Source organism: Rousettus aegyptiacus, unplaced genomic scaffold (assembly GCF_014176215.1).
Source record: "Rousettus aegyptiacus isolate mRouAeg1 unplaced genomic scaffold, mRouAeg1.p scaffold_m13_p_12, whole genome shotgun sequence".
NCBI classification, from domain to species: Eukaryota; Metazoa; Chordata; class Mammalia; order Chiroptera; family Pteropodidae; genus Rousettus; species Rousettus aegyptiacus.
The window spans coordinates 82,000,659-82,016,212 of record NW_023416287.1 but is presented as its reverse complement, the minus strand read 5'-3'; the positions used below and the strand labels follow the sequence as shown (position 1 = coordinate 82,016,212).

Genomic DNA, 15,554 nt, shown 5'->3' with positions numbered 1-15,554 from the left:
CTATAAAGGCCCCTGGAGCCTGGGTACATTAGCATGAGACTGACAGTTGCATAATGGAAACTATTTAATTACATCTTAGGCAACTAGAAAATATCACCTGGGTTGGAACTCAAAAAGGCAAATATACTATACAATAAAGTATATATTTTTGGTATAAATGTGGTCCTGGGAATAAAAATTATTGTAAGAATTTGCCAGATATTTATATTGTCACATGTAAATTTCAATGAACATGGTATTATCACATAAAATATAATTTAAAAAAATAATCACCTTATCAATCATTATTAAATATTAGAATAAGTTATTTCACTTCTCCAAAGCCATATTTGTGACTCTGACTCTTCAGGAGTAACTCACAACAGGGTGTCACCTACCCCACGATGGGACAGTTTATGAAACAAAAATGTGAACTGAGTCCACTGTGGCACCGGATCCTGGGCAAAAACCACTGTGCCTGAGAGTTTGCCAAGCACCGATACCCGAGTCTCTTGGGTTCTCTGTCTACAGCCTCCCTTGATGACCTTTTTAAAAAAATCTTTATTAAAAATTTGTGTGAAATTTAAAAGTCATTTTGGAAAAATACAGTTAGAGGAAACATGCAACTCAGCAGACTTAGGATTTGGGAGAAAGAAAACTGTAAAATCACTTTCTTAACTACGAATGTGAGAATCTATAGTGGTCTGAGGATATGAAGTTACTACTGTGTATCATATCCTTGAGTATCAAAATGCAACAAGAAACATTCTTCAACTAACACAAAATTAATCTCCAGCTTAACATGAAACCATCTAAAATCCAAGGATGTATGGACTGGAATGTATGAAATATAACTATTTATAATTTGTTTTACTATTTATAATTCACTAACTACAACTACTTGTAGCTAATATTTACTGAGTACTGATGTGTTATCAGAAATTGTCCTAAGTACTTGTATTTTCATAAGTAACTGAGTATTAGAATTCTTATTGAGTTGCTTTTAAAATTTCTTGGTGCTGATTTAAAATGGTTCACAAATTTGATTTTTTGTTGTTGTTGTTAAAAAGGTATTAAGGCAATATGTACTTGTAAAAAACTCAAACATCATACATACACACACATACACACACACACATACACATACACATACATACATACACACATGGTAAAAAGTAAGTCTTACCTGTCACATTCCCCTCCCTCGCCAAGGGTTAATTACTGTTTCTAGAGTATATTCTAATTTTTATCTTAAAATGGTATAATATCACCCAGATCATTCTGCAACTTGCTTCTTCCCTCAGCTCTTCATGGAGCATCCTCTCAGGTCAGTATACATGATCCCACGTCATTCTTTCTCATACTTGCATATGTACATTCCATTGTTTAACTATTCCCTTCCTGACAGATATTTATTTAAGTTAGATTGTACATGGACCTTTACGTACCTAGGTGAGTATTTCTATAGGATAAATTCCCTGAAGCAAGATTCTGGATTAAAGCATACGCATGTTTTAAATTTTGAGAGGCGATGACAAATTACCTTTGATTCCTACTAAAAGTAAAAGAGTGCCCCTATTCGGTGTCATCGAACTTTCTACTTTTTCTTTTTTTGCCAATATGAAGAAAATATGGTATCACATTTGTTTTAATTTGCATGAAATAACTTTTTAGATCCGTTCCTTTGGTTACACGCTACAGGATATGCATGCAGGTTTATTAATGCAAACAAAATTTATTTAAAATCTAATCCACACACCACATGCTTTTATTCCTTGTGCATAATGGATGAGGAGTGAGTCTCAGGATACATGATGCGCTCCCAACAACCCATGGAAAACATCTGAACCCTAAACACAGGCAACCTTATTCTGCTGGAAAGAATGGCAGGTCTTCTGCAGTACAGCGAGGTACAGGTCGCTCTAATCACAAGAAGGGACCAGTGACAATACCTACCCCAACCCCACTGTTGGCCAGCATGAGATGCCAAGAGCTCTTCCGAGGGCCACCATGCGAGGGACTAGGGCCTAAAAGATTCAGAGGTAGGTTCTCAGAGCATCGGCTGACAGTCCTCAGAGACGCCACAACGGAAATTAAGGTGGAACATTTTGTAGAGGAGGAGGCACTTTACAGAGCACGTTCATACACACCCACCAGAACTCCAGCCTCCCATGCTGCCACCTGAAAGCCTGGGAGACATGAGGGTGGCTGTGGCGAAGGCCTCAGCTCAAGGGGAGCTGTGTTAGCTTTTGGAGGTGCGAGCAGGAGGAGATGGTGGGGAAATGTGTTCTAGAAATGCTTCATTCCAGTGGAGGATAGCAGTTCAAGGGACAAAACGGAAAGACCCCTCATTCTGGGAGGGGGATGGACACTGGCGAATTCCCTCCGAGAGTCATGACTTCCCACCCAGTCTTTGGTAAACTATAAACAGCCAATAGAGGGTTCATGAACAACACTGCTGAGTACTTTTCCTTCTTTAAAAACTTGCAGTAGGCATGCTGTAGCTGGGGTGTTAACAGGAGGAATGGAAATACTCTCTCAGCTCTACAAGGAGAATTTGTTCAAGGAAAACTACCACGCATGTTGAGGGTGTCCTTTACGATGGCTGAGACACAGGTCTGTGATTGCTGGCCTCTGCCACTTCCTAATTGTGTGACCTTGGATCAGCTACTTAATTTGCCTGTGCCTCGGTTTCTTCATCTGTAAAATGGGAGTAATAATACCTATTAAGGTTGTTATGAGGATTTAACAAGCTAACATATATAAAGTACTTAGAACGGTGCCTGGCACATAATAAGCACTTACTATAATAAGTATACTCAAACTTTAGTAGCTGTCATCATATCATCATCATCATCATCACTGTCATCATCACCATTACCATCATCGTCACCATCATCATCGTCACCACCATCATCATCATCACCACCACCATCACCATCACCACCACCATCATCATCATCACCACCATCACCATCACCATCACCACCACCACCATCATCATCACCATCACCACCACCATCATCATCACCATCACCACCACTATCATCATCATCACCATCATGTAGTTAATTTGCTTTTTCCTAGGGCAAATAAATACTAATAACATGCTAATAAGAGAAATTAATGCCCTCAAATATTTTAAACTTGCTTATTTTTTAAATACTTCTGATTTGCAAATAAAATCTGATAACAACTAAATTATTTTAGCTTGAAACTCTTCTCTATATCATTTCAGTCTGAAATTATATACTCTTTCTGTTATACTCCTCGAAGCATTAATTTTCCTTCCTCCCTCCCTCCTTCCTTCCCTCTTTCTTTCTTCTTTTTCTTTTTTTAAATGAAGAACATTAGTATTGAAAGACAGCCATCTTTGGGAAGTTTTTAGGAGTAGGAAAATGGACTAAAATGATTTTAGAGGGACTTCTACTCATGTGAATACAGGAGGAACATCCATAATTATTTATTATAAAAAGTCTACTATACGACGGTAACTAATTTGAGAATTTTACTGGAATTTAGAACAGAAGCTGTTTTGTGTCCATTATTATTATCACCATATGGGATAAGAACAAACCACAGGCTTGGATGAGATTTTTTTTTTTTAAATGAGCTCACGTACTGTTCTAAAGTAGACAGTGTTCATTTCCTTACTGGATTTTAAGTGCCCATTTAGGGCAAGCAAAGCTGATTCAGCTTTTCACTTGAAAAGCAGAATCAATCAGTCTGTCTACATAATAACAAAGTTTAAGAAAAGATAAACTATCGCTAAAAATGCAGACTTTTAACTTTTCTGTCTCGATTAATTTTTTTTCCATTCAGTTCAAAAGTTTAAATACTCATTTTTGCTTGAATATTTTGTATCTTATTTATGTTATAGCGTTAGTGTTTTTGCAATGATTACATTTTATTTTTATTTGAATTATTCTAATATATATCCAATTTTAAATGAATGCATACTCATTGTAAAAAGAAACACAGAATTTAGAAAAATAAACAATTACAAAAGGAAAGATAGCCTTTACCACCATCCCAGGTAACCATGAGAAATACTTTGGGGCGTGTCTTACAGATTTTTTTCAGTCTTCATATGTATACATGTACACACATGAATATCAATTCTTACATATAGCTATTGTCTTCAAAAATGATTTTATTTTATATACTTTCCCGAAACTTTACTAGTTTCTCTTTAAAATTTTCTCCTACTGACATGTCAGCAGAAATGGATTGACCTCGATCTTTTTAATGGCTGTATGGTATGCCACAGTTCTAGTCTTTTAATGGGAACGACTGTTGGTAAGCAATAATAGTTACATTTAGAGGCCACAAGTGAATAAAAGTGTTTTAACAGGAAGTACATTTGCTATGGAAAACCATATTGAGAGGTTCCCAAGAAAGGTTGGTTGAGAGATAACTAGTTAAATCCAGCAGAACCATATAAAACACTTTACATTTCAATGTTAATACTATTAAAGTTCAGGAGATCTGCCCATTTACAGTAAATTAAAGAAATTTATATCCTGAGTCCTTTAAAGTTAGTTTTCGCCTTACTGCTACTACTGTCTTATTAATATCTACGAAGGAGCTCAAGTAGTGAGCCATTAAATATGTTGCTCAGGTCTATACATAGATTGAGAATTTCTTCATTCTTGGCAGTGAAATATGCAATGTAAAAGAATACACACTAATTTTGTGAATCTGACTGATTTATTAGTCAGATTCACAATTGCATTTAATATAGTATCTCGTTCAATGACATCCAATTTTGCATATGGAAATAGCTCAGAATTTGGAGTCAGAACAATTTGTCTGTCTGATAAACATCTATTCCCCTTTTAAAATTCAGCTCAAAACATCACCAATTCTCCCTTTTCCTCCTGTGCACAATTGCCAAGTTCCTCCTTTGTGTGCCTCCCATCAGAGCACCTGGGATTCTTCTATGTGTCCTGGATATCCTTTTATCATAGTCTGTGACATCTCTCTGATTTACCACTGTCTCTGCCAAGCCAACTCTCAGGCCTGTGAAGGCAGGGACAGTGACCGACTGGCCACATGCAGCTTGACTAGCCCACGCTGGCCCAGGCTGGCCCAGTGTACGGAGCAGACACACTTTAAGTATCTGCCTGAGTAAATTCCAAAATACGTTCAGAAAATTTAAAGCAAGAAAAGCCACACAATTACTTGGTTAAATCGCACTCCGTTTATCAATTCCTAATTATTCAGTGACTTCTTTTTTTTTTCCTTTGTAATTTTGGAATCAGATACTGAGATTTAACATTTAACAACCAGTCAATTAACATATTTCAATATTAATCTTCAATTCTAAAAATAAATTTCATCTAGTTATTTGAAATAATCGGATGTTATAATCCATAATGGAGTGACTAATTAATTAAAATTTCTCATCATTTAGTCATGAGTGAGAATAATATACTGATTCATCGAAAATGAATACTGAGTGATCAGCATTATGTCTCACTGAAGTTCACATTGATCTTTACAGACAGAGGACGGGATGAAGGATGCAGCAAGGAGCAGGCCGCGGCCCGAACTGGAGCCTCGTCCCGGGCCACGTGCACGCCTGTGCGGTGGGCGCGCAGAGCAGGTGTGAGTTCTGCTCAGCAACGCTGACCTTCGCCTGCATCTGAACGTCAGCACAACAGTGCTCTGAATTTTTCCACTTCTAAAATAAAGAGCGGGAGCAGGCAGTCCTTTTCAGATTCAAAATCCTACACCGTGTAATTCTATAAAAATACTGCAGCAAGGTCACTGCTTAAGTGAAACAACTGGTGCCATTTATTATGACAAAATTAAGGACTGCACACACACGACGCGGCAGAGCAGGTCTCGTCACTCAGCCAGTTACTGAGAGCCCATGTTGAATGTTCGTATTTTCTAAACTAAAAATTGGGCCAGAGCCCAATGAAGGGTTTCTTCCGAATCTGGGATTTTGTTTGACAGGTCTTTAAAAGGCATAGAAATTAAATCACTCTTAGTTGCTCATCAAATAAATTGCCTCGAATTAAAAGAATAAAAATGTAAGAAATAAGTCTGTCTCTAACTGGGAATTCCGGGACGTAAGGCTTTCAGCCAGATGAAGCCTTCCACTAGTTGCTCTAGGCTCTATAAATGAAATGGACGCAAAGCCCCTGTCTCCAAGCTACTCATAATGGGCATAATTGAGTAGTTGCAAGTGACTAAAAATCACATTTAGAGGCATATCTAATTTTTGCTATGAAAAATCCTGAAATCTCTTACATCTCCAAATATAATCATATTTTCCCATCAATTTAAAATTTTATTAAAGAATCCCTGATTCTTTATTTGTTATGCATTATATCCAGAACATAATCAAATAGCCTTAAAATTTTAAATTACATTATAATCACATTGTATTTCGAGAAGTACTTTATCTTCTTTTCTAATTGAGCTTTAATAGTAGCTTATAAGAGCTTAAATTTTTCTATTCTGAGATTAGTAAAGAATATTTTTACAAAATGAATTACCCTTAAACTGAGCAAGTGTTTATCACTCATGTGTGTTCTATATTGTTTTTCTCTTAGTTCAGTAACATCTGTACATTTTTACATTTTCGTATCTTATGCTGCTGCATCAAATACAGTAGTGTAAAATGAGTCAGAGTTTATTTGGTGACCAAAAAGAGGAATAGTTAATCAAACTGAGTCAAGCATGGCAGGCTTAGTACTGCTTGGTCTATGACGAGGGGCTTCATGAGGATATTTAAATTTGGTAACACAGCAACCAGCAATTAAATTTCAGCAATGAATTCTGAGGAAACTTCAGTGATGTTTATCTTCCCAAGACTTGAAAGAGGTCAACTCTATTTTCTTAGTGTCTAGGGTATTTTTAACTGAAGATGCTGCATTATTTATAGTCCAGGCAATTAAATGTAAATTACTCAGAACACTCTGTACTTCTGCCTCTAACAATAATTATCTACAGTACTGGATGATGTTTTGAAGATGATCTAAGAGAATGACAAAGACAAAGCAAAGTCCAATGAGATGGAAGAGAATCTAAGGAATTTATTTCTTAAACGTTGCCTTATTATGCTAGGTTTATTCATAAACATAAAATTAATTAATGTTGCAACAATCTTGTTTCACCCATATATCTGTGTTCTAAAAAGATTGCAGTTTAATTCCTATGTAATAATATGGCCTTATTTGTTATAGTGATGACAAATTTGGCAGTAAAACTATTTTTGTATTATTGTATTTTGAAGGATATGAGTACTATATTTTCTCAAGGGCATTCAAATCTAAATAATTTCCTTGTATTATTAATGGGTGCCACTCCAGTATTAAAAATATACTTAGAACTAAAATATGAATTATTAGAAAACATTTAAATCTGTGACTATAAAATTTATACAACAGTTAAAATTATGTGATTTTTATCTTTTACTAATAAATATATTACAAAAAAGAAATCTACAGATACATAAACTCCTCCAGGAAGAGCTAGGGTATTTCAGTTAATACAGAGAAGCCTTTTAAAAAAAATTTTTAGGAAGTAATAGAGTTCATATTATGTGTGTTATGATTATTTTTGTTTCTATGGCTTATGAAATAAAATTTAAAAGGTGTGTACATTTCACATAAACACATACATACACATGTATATACACACATATTATGTAAAGGATTTAGGGACACTTACAGAACATAACACAGTAAAAAGACAGAAAAGGAAGATCGGTCTGAGCTGTGATCATGAGGAAAGGAGAATGGAAGATGTAAGCCATACTTTACTGTAGTTAGATAGGGCATTTGGCTTTAAGCTGCCTAATGGCCAAAGCAAATTTTTAAATTTTAATAATACTGGTTATGTGAAAGAAAAAACAAAAAGAAAAAAAGAACATGTAAGAGTTCCTTAGGACAAAACAAAAAAAAGCCCGCCATACCGATTTAAAAGAAATGTCGTGAAGGGGTCCTCGTAGAAGGGACCCTGAACGACTCGCTACGCGACGGCAGCAGGATTCCTACAGTAAGGGCGCCGGCCGTCCCCTGTGATGCGATCCTGGACGGCTCCTCAATGTACCTGCCAGCCTGTGATGCGCTCCTGGACGGCTCCTCAATGCACCCTGCCAGCGTAAAGCTGCAGCCGGACCGGGAAGGCAGCTCTGAAGGAGACCAGACCATGTGGTCCTAACAGGCAGCGCACCGACGGTTGAGTTTAACCGAAAGGTATAAACTAGACTATGCAGAGGAATAAATGGACCATGTGTCTGTTTAACTAGCTTCTAAGTGTTCTGTTTTTTTTTTTTTTTTTCCATTGAGTTTTAGATAAAAGCTGATTAATGAACAGTTCGAAGTTACTGTCTTTGGCAGGCATTCTGAGATACTAAGGCAAGCCTTTAAAAACTAATGGTGCATCACTGGAATGCAGAAGCTGAAGGGGTGTCCTTAGGTGTTTCCTTGGAAATTGAGTTTATTCAATATACTAACAAATAAATATTCCAAGATCCAAGGCTTTATATGACAGAACATGGTCACAAAGAACGATGACCCTGGTTTTGTTTCTCTTAATTTTGGGTTATTTGAGTACTTGTTTTCAAACTTTAGTGTAGGTAAGAACCCCAGGGGAGGCTGTTAAATGCAGCTTCCCAGGCTTCATGATGGACTGAGGGAGTGGCTCTCAGGTGGAACCTAGAAATCAGGTTATTTTCCTGAAAAGTAGTCCAGGGACTACAGGTAGAGATAATTATGCCCTGCAGGGCCTTACAGGGAGTGAGCTCTCAATACCTGTTTTAAAATTTTACGTTCTTATCTGTGTCCTCAGTTCTCTCAACTAGTAAGGACTAAATGTACTTTTTAAAATATTTAGTTATGTGAACTGTCCCAACATTTGAGAGTTGCGAGATCTCTGAAACTATGTGGTCAGTAGATGACACATATATTTTACATCTGTTATCTGAAGACTCTCAATTTCCTGTTGATCTCAGTTTTACGAAGTTATGTTTCTCTTGAACAACTATGCTGTTTCTAGCCCCTGAACATTGTAACTTAGGTTGTCTGTCTCTCTTTGCACATCGGCCGCTAAGAAGTTTAGAGAAATTTATGGCTCATCTCTGGCAAATACATAAAACTTCTAAACTCATCTTGACATTATCTTTCCTTGCTGCTCTTATTTTCCCGTTGCCTCAATTCCTTATTTTTATATTTTGTATTAACTTTCAAAACTGCTAAAAGTTTAAATGGAACGAGATAAATGGCTGTTGTAAGTACGTGTGTGTATGTATATATGTATGTATAAATGGAAAAATAAATTAATATGGGTCAAAAATTGAATGGCAAAAGCACTGGACTATGAATAAAGAGGTTTGGGTTTTACCTTGAAGCTACTTTATTAGGCACTTGACTATCAAATCTCAAATTTAATTCTCCAAAAAATTTAATTTATATAATGTCTTTCCTAAAGATTTTTTTTTTTTTTAGAATTAATGAGTTTGAAAGCATTTGGTAATTTGTAAAGTGCTTTATAAATAACAAAAGATAATTACATTATTTTATTTATTGTGCATAGCTATAACCTCATGTTTTAATATGCATCAGCAAGCAAATTTTGGTGAGTGATAAGAAAGTGTTTATCAAATTTTACTGGCATTGTGTTCTAATTCATTTCTATTTTTCAGTGGAAGATATTACAAAAAGTTTTAACAATTGACAGACAAGCTATTATATGAACAAAATTGGAAAAATCAAATGTTTCATATGAATCCTTCTTTCTGTCAACAAATTTACAATTGGTAACCTGAACTTCTTATGATCTTCCAATCACAGCAACTGAATATTGATACATATAGCAACATCACAGAAGTCAGCCTCAGCTAAAACTCATAGAGTCTTTGAAAAAGAGTAAAGAAAAGCAAAAAACAAAAAGAATACAAAATTATATAAAGATTTCAAAAACAAATGTCACATTACTGGACCACGGCTAGTCATGTCGTTGACTTTGGTATTTCATATTTAGTGAAAAGTATCTATTTGTAAGTAGAGGGCTCATAGCGCAGTAAGGCACCTCCTAGTACAAAGGCGTGGACATGGCGGATAGTCAATGAAATAATTTTAACTTCTGTTGATATCTTTGTTGTTGTTCATTTATCGGCCTAGCACAAATCAGCCAATAGGTGGCGTGGCGTTGGCCTTCTGAAGGCCCATCTAAGCTTAGTGTTCTCTGAAGTCCTCTGTGCCTCTCGAGTTTTGCTGGTCTGGTTCTCTGTCCGATTCTATTTCTTCTGCAGAGTCCACCTCGTCAGCTCTTCTGTGACGCTTTCCCAAAACTCACTACCATTTCTACTGCCACCACTCAAGTCCCCATGGGGGACAAATCCTCTCCATTCGGCAGCCACTTTTATTAAAGCATTTTCACAGACGTTATTATTAGTCTGCCTTCTCCTTTGTTACACTTCTAAGACTCCCATATGCAGAGTTCAGCACTCCACTTACTGTCCACCCTGCCCTGGTATGTAATTCTACTCCAGCACATAACTTAGCACCCTGAAATTATTTACCTTTGTAATTACCAGCCCTGTGCTCTGTGGGGATAGCGCCTCATTCATTACTTGTCTCCACACCCTAGTTAGTACTTGATACACAGCAGACGTTCAATAAACACTATTCAATTAATAAACCAAACGTAATCACTTTCTGCCAATCAGAAAAAAAAAACAACTGGTACTGAGCATTCAGTTTAGACACTTGCTTCCTTGTTCTTCAACGATTAAACAACAGGAAACAAAGGTGAATATGCAGCAAACCTCTATGACTCAAAAAACTGAGGATGCTGCCTGGGGAGGAGGCAGGCTTCCAGCAACGGGAAAAGACAGGCCCTTTAAACTCAGAGCAATTACCTCACCTTGACGCCGGGAGGCTTATTCACGAAGCAGTGACTGGAGCTATAAGGAGTGCTTTGCTAATGTTCAGTAAGATAAGTCTTAATAAAACTGCTTCCTCACCTTCACTAAGTGACAGACGAATGTCCATTTTCACTTAGACATTTCCTTAGAGAACAATCGACTGGGAATATAACAGCTACATTAATTCTTATCATCAATTATATGTATAAAAGATTTAATACATATAATTTTTAGCAAGAAGAATATAAACCAAAATTAATGCGGCATGATGTTTAAAAAATTACGGTATGCTGACAGGCCTAATCTATATCATAAGAAAATATGCATCTGTACACATGTAAAACACAACATAATCTTTTTCTTATACGTGTTCGTGTTTTAACTTCTGGGAGGTGTAAATCAGAAACGGCAAAATGAAGAGACTAAAACATAAAATCTACTGTAAATATGGAAAAATAAATGAGAACGCTGACGGAGTGCAACCAATTCAGCAACAACTTGCCGAAATACCAGGAAACACAGGGACGTAAAGAGGCGCAGTGTGACGTCAACACTCTCAGGACACTCACAGTGCAAAACAAAGCTGTCCACTACGACGCGCTCATGGAGCCGAGCAAAAATCCGTACGGCCTCGCTGAACTTGTCTTACACGCATACAATTCTTAGAGTTATCACTAACATATGCGACACTGTTTATAAAAGTTTAACTGGTCTTGGCTTCTTTTCTTGCTTTCTTATCCGCCAAACACCAATAATACACAGATGCTAGGCTTTATGTTACAAATAAAATTTACCAGCAAAAGTGTGGCATAAAGGTTTCTAGTGGCTGAAAAGTGTATCTTCTCTCCTAAGTGAAAAACTTCCTAACTCTCCTTTTTGTAATGTAAATGCTAACTTGAGTAATAAATATAAGAATATAGACATATTAAATAGATATGATCATCTCTAATTCATTCTTTAAATTTTGAGAAACCTCTTTATGACCTAATTTAAAATAGCTGGTTCTACTACAGTTGTTTTTGACTATAAGTTGCCCAAGTTGTTTTAGAAAGTAAGTATATATGAATTAATGATTGAGCAAGGCTACTAACTATACTATGATTTCTAACTGAGCAAGGTTACTAACTAACTATACTATGATTTTTAAAAAGTTATTTGTTACTGAAAATTGTTTTTCATGCTATCGAAGGCTTATTTACCTGCAGATGGCTGGGAAACACTCCTGAAGACCTTTCTTTTTAACTAAAGATCCTTCAAGGCAGTACATAATGATGTCCATAACCTTTATGGAAAAGACACAAATCTGAAATTAATTTCAAATACTCAATTTTCCCAAAATTAAATGATTAACTTAGGCCTCCTTTGCCAAAGGAAATTCTAGATAGTTTGATTTTAATATTTACTTTAAAACTACAGTATATTTACTAAAATTACAGTATTTTTACTTCATATTACAGGCTATCCTTTCTCTTATCTGTGAGAAACATTTTATAAGACAGCGTAGTAAAATAAAGAAAGCATATTTATTTACCTTAAAAGCTGTTCATATTTCTGGACAGTATAGGTAGCTTTTTTTCAAGCACACTGTATGTTTTGTTTTATTTATAATGGAAGATGTCAAAGAGAATGTGACCTTTAAAAATTATTCTAATGCAGATCAATTAATTCCAAGTGAGTGGTAAATGGACAGAGCCATCATTTTCGATTTTTTGAGGAAATTTAAATGAGATCTCCAGAAATGGTACAGAAGTTAATTCATTTTAGTTACCTTTCTTTTTCTTCCCTTTAGAAATAAAGAGGCTGATTTATGTTGCTACCGTGGAATATTTAATTTAGGCTGTGGATGCGTCATTTAAAACAGGACATTCTTACCTCCACAAGAAGATCCACGACATCCGTGGGCATCTTTTCAATCAGAATTTCGATGACTCTCAGGATTTCCCCTTTCGCGCGTGCAAGAGCCGTGGTGTGCATGTTCTGCTGCGACTGGGTGTTTGCTGCGAGCGCGGTGTGTCTGTGCACCTGCAAAGACACCCCATGTGGCAGACCTGGCTGACGTTTGGTAGGATTTTTACATTTCTAGCCCCTGGTTTATTTTTCATGTATGACAACAGAAAAACCGCAAGAACAAAACAAACCTCCGGAGGCGAGCCAGGAAATACTTCTGATTGCAAAAGGAAGTAATTAGTACAATAAACGCTCAGCAAGTATGCGCTAATAAAATTCTCTACGAGTCCGGGTATATGAGACTTTAATACAATATTGCCCTGACATTTCTTACAAAGAGGCACACTGAAGGATTGTGAAGTTGGTATACTCGGCACCGAGATAACAAAAGTTTTACGTGGTACACAGTTCAGAGAAGTAAGAGCAGCAATGGGCCCTGGCCTGGCCAAGGACTGGCCGCGGGGCAGTGGGCCATGGGGATGGCCTAGGAGACGGCAAGGACGGTGAGGACCGCTGAGTGAGGTGGGAAACTTGGTTGTCAAAGGTAACAGATGTGGGCTATCACATTAAAATATTGTAACATTACCTTCTAGCCAAATGCTGGAGTGAATGAATCCAAGGCACGGCTATCATAACAGTTCATTTAAAAATACTCATTTATGTAAATGGTGCAAACTAAATTAAAAACCATAGTTTACATTCGTGTTTACTCTCTTTGAAGAGGCAGCTTAATGCCTGGCATTTATAGGGCCTGTACACGTGGTCAGACCGATGGAAGGCTTATTCGGCATATTTGATATTATGATCTCTGCATATTCCACTGACGGGAAAAACTGGTAAAAAAAAAATTCCATGGCTAATAAGTCTGTTCATTTATACCTACGTATACTTTATATAAATATATAGTATCTATAAAATACATAAACACATAAATACATACGAATACTTTAAATACAGTGGAACCTCACTTTCACACTATTGGAAAAATACATACTCTTAAGTCTACAAATTTATTTTAGCTACGAATTCAAAGTTCCACTGCCTCATATAAATAAACCCACACTGCTGTTAGGGCCCCCTTCCTCGCTTGAGCTGCCTTCACGTCACAGATATTTGCAGCATGCTTATTAAGGAAGGCTCCGGGGCAGACACGGGCCCAATAGGTTTCAGGTTGTCAGGGCAGACTGAGAGATATTTATTTAGTATTTTAAAAATTCATCACAGCTAACGGAAAAACAACTCAGACAGAGCCCATACCCCATGGACCAAGTCTGCACATTATTCATGCTGAGATGGAACAAACCTTTAAAAAAATTTAGGAGCTGGTCATCCTTGCCTTACCTTCCCACTACTAAGACCTATAGGAAAGATCCTATAATAGGTTCATTGTTCTTTACTAGTTTTTCAGTTAGATGCGGGCAATTAGTTAGAACACTGAGAATGTGGGAATCAATTGGCATTCAAGTCTTTATCTGTGACATGTAATAGGAAAAACAATTAGCAAGTTTATGACTTACATTTTTTGTTTACAGTTGGAGAGCCAGTGTTAAATATAGTTGTGATTACAGGTAGATACACTTGTAAAATGTAAATACCTTTAATACACTTAATTTGAATAAACCTGCCATATTTCAGATTGAGAAGCTATTGTTAAATATTTACAAGTGAATTAACCGAGAACAGAAATGAACAGAGGAGCACAAAGTAATGAATGCACCGTCTTGTAGAATTCCGTGTGCACGCACACAGGTAAATAAGTGTATTTATTCCAGTACTAAACTATTAATTTGCATTTTTCTACAACAATCTGGAAAGATTATTTGTAGCTACGGACCCTTGGTTCACATTATTTGTAGCTACAGACCCTCGGTTCAAACAATTCCTATAAATGAGAAGATGGAGCGTACTGAGAAAGAAGTTCGCTCACCTCTTTGGCTATGGTGGTAATGAAGGCGGGTGGTCTGGCAGTGGCGATGAGCGAGAGGGCATGCCTCGCCGAGCGGGCGGAGTCAGCTGCTGGGCTCAGAGGCAGCCCCATTGTGATGCTAAACAGGGATCAGAAAAAAAGGAAAAGAGAAAAGAAGCATTAGAAATATAGACTGAAAAGATTAGACACAGCTTATAATGTCAGTTCAAGGTCAATGGGAGCACTCAAACAGTTAGAATATAATGGACTTGCAACAATGAACAGTGATTAGGAGTCGGGGTGTTCTGGCATCAAATACAAAATCGAATAATTAACCGTGAAGATTGAAAACAGTATGTGCATCTGTCCAAGGTGTTACAAACGCCTTGTTAACAAATTATCAAGAACTAGTACTGAATATATATCGCAAAACTCAGAATAAGAGAACAAATATTTTGCTGAGAATTTTCAAATTTTTTCCTAAAAATAAATTAAAGGTAATTTGTTTATATGGCTGCATTAAAAGACTATATTTAAGGCCACATAGCTGAAAGGGAGTAAAATTCACTCCTATCTATAAAATTATCAGAAGAACAGAGAATGATAAAATTAATTTTAGTTTGTATATTATTTTCAGTTTGAAATTTCTTTCGTATGCTAGTTTATCCCACACTCAATACTTTTAGAACCAACCCACTATTCTGCCAATAGTTATTTAGTATTGATGCAAAAATTATATTAACTGATAGTTATTCTCTCTATATAAAGAACATACAGCCTGGCATTGTCTGGGCTATCTATATAAGAATATGTACAAGATAAGATGAATCTTTCCAA

At 36.5% G+C, this 15,554-nt stretch overlaps 1 protein-coding gene across 5 annotated transcripts in view; it reads right to left on the bottom strand.

Annotated features, from left to right (window-relative positions):
* WDR7 (WD repeat domain 7) overlaps positions 1-15,554 on the bottom strand; it is a 274,160-nt gene that overhangs the window by 58,582 nt on the left and 200,024 nt on the right. For all 5 annotated transcript variants that reach the window (XM_016129135.2, XM_016129138.2, XM_016129137.2 and 2 more), the window contains 3 exons: positions 14,739-14,856; positions 12,737-12,886; positions 12,064-12,146 (listed from right to left, as the gene is read on the bottom strand). In XM_016129135.2, coding sequence (XP_015984621.2) covers positions 12,064-12,146; positions 12,737-12,886; positions 14,739-14,856 — 351 coding nt within the window. The remainder of the gene's footprint in view (positions 1-12,063; positions 12,147-12,736; positions 12,887-14,738; positions 14,857-15,554) is intronic.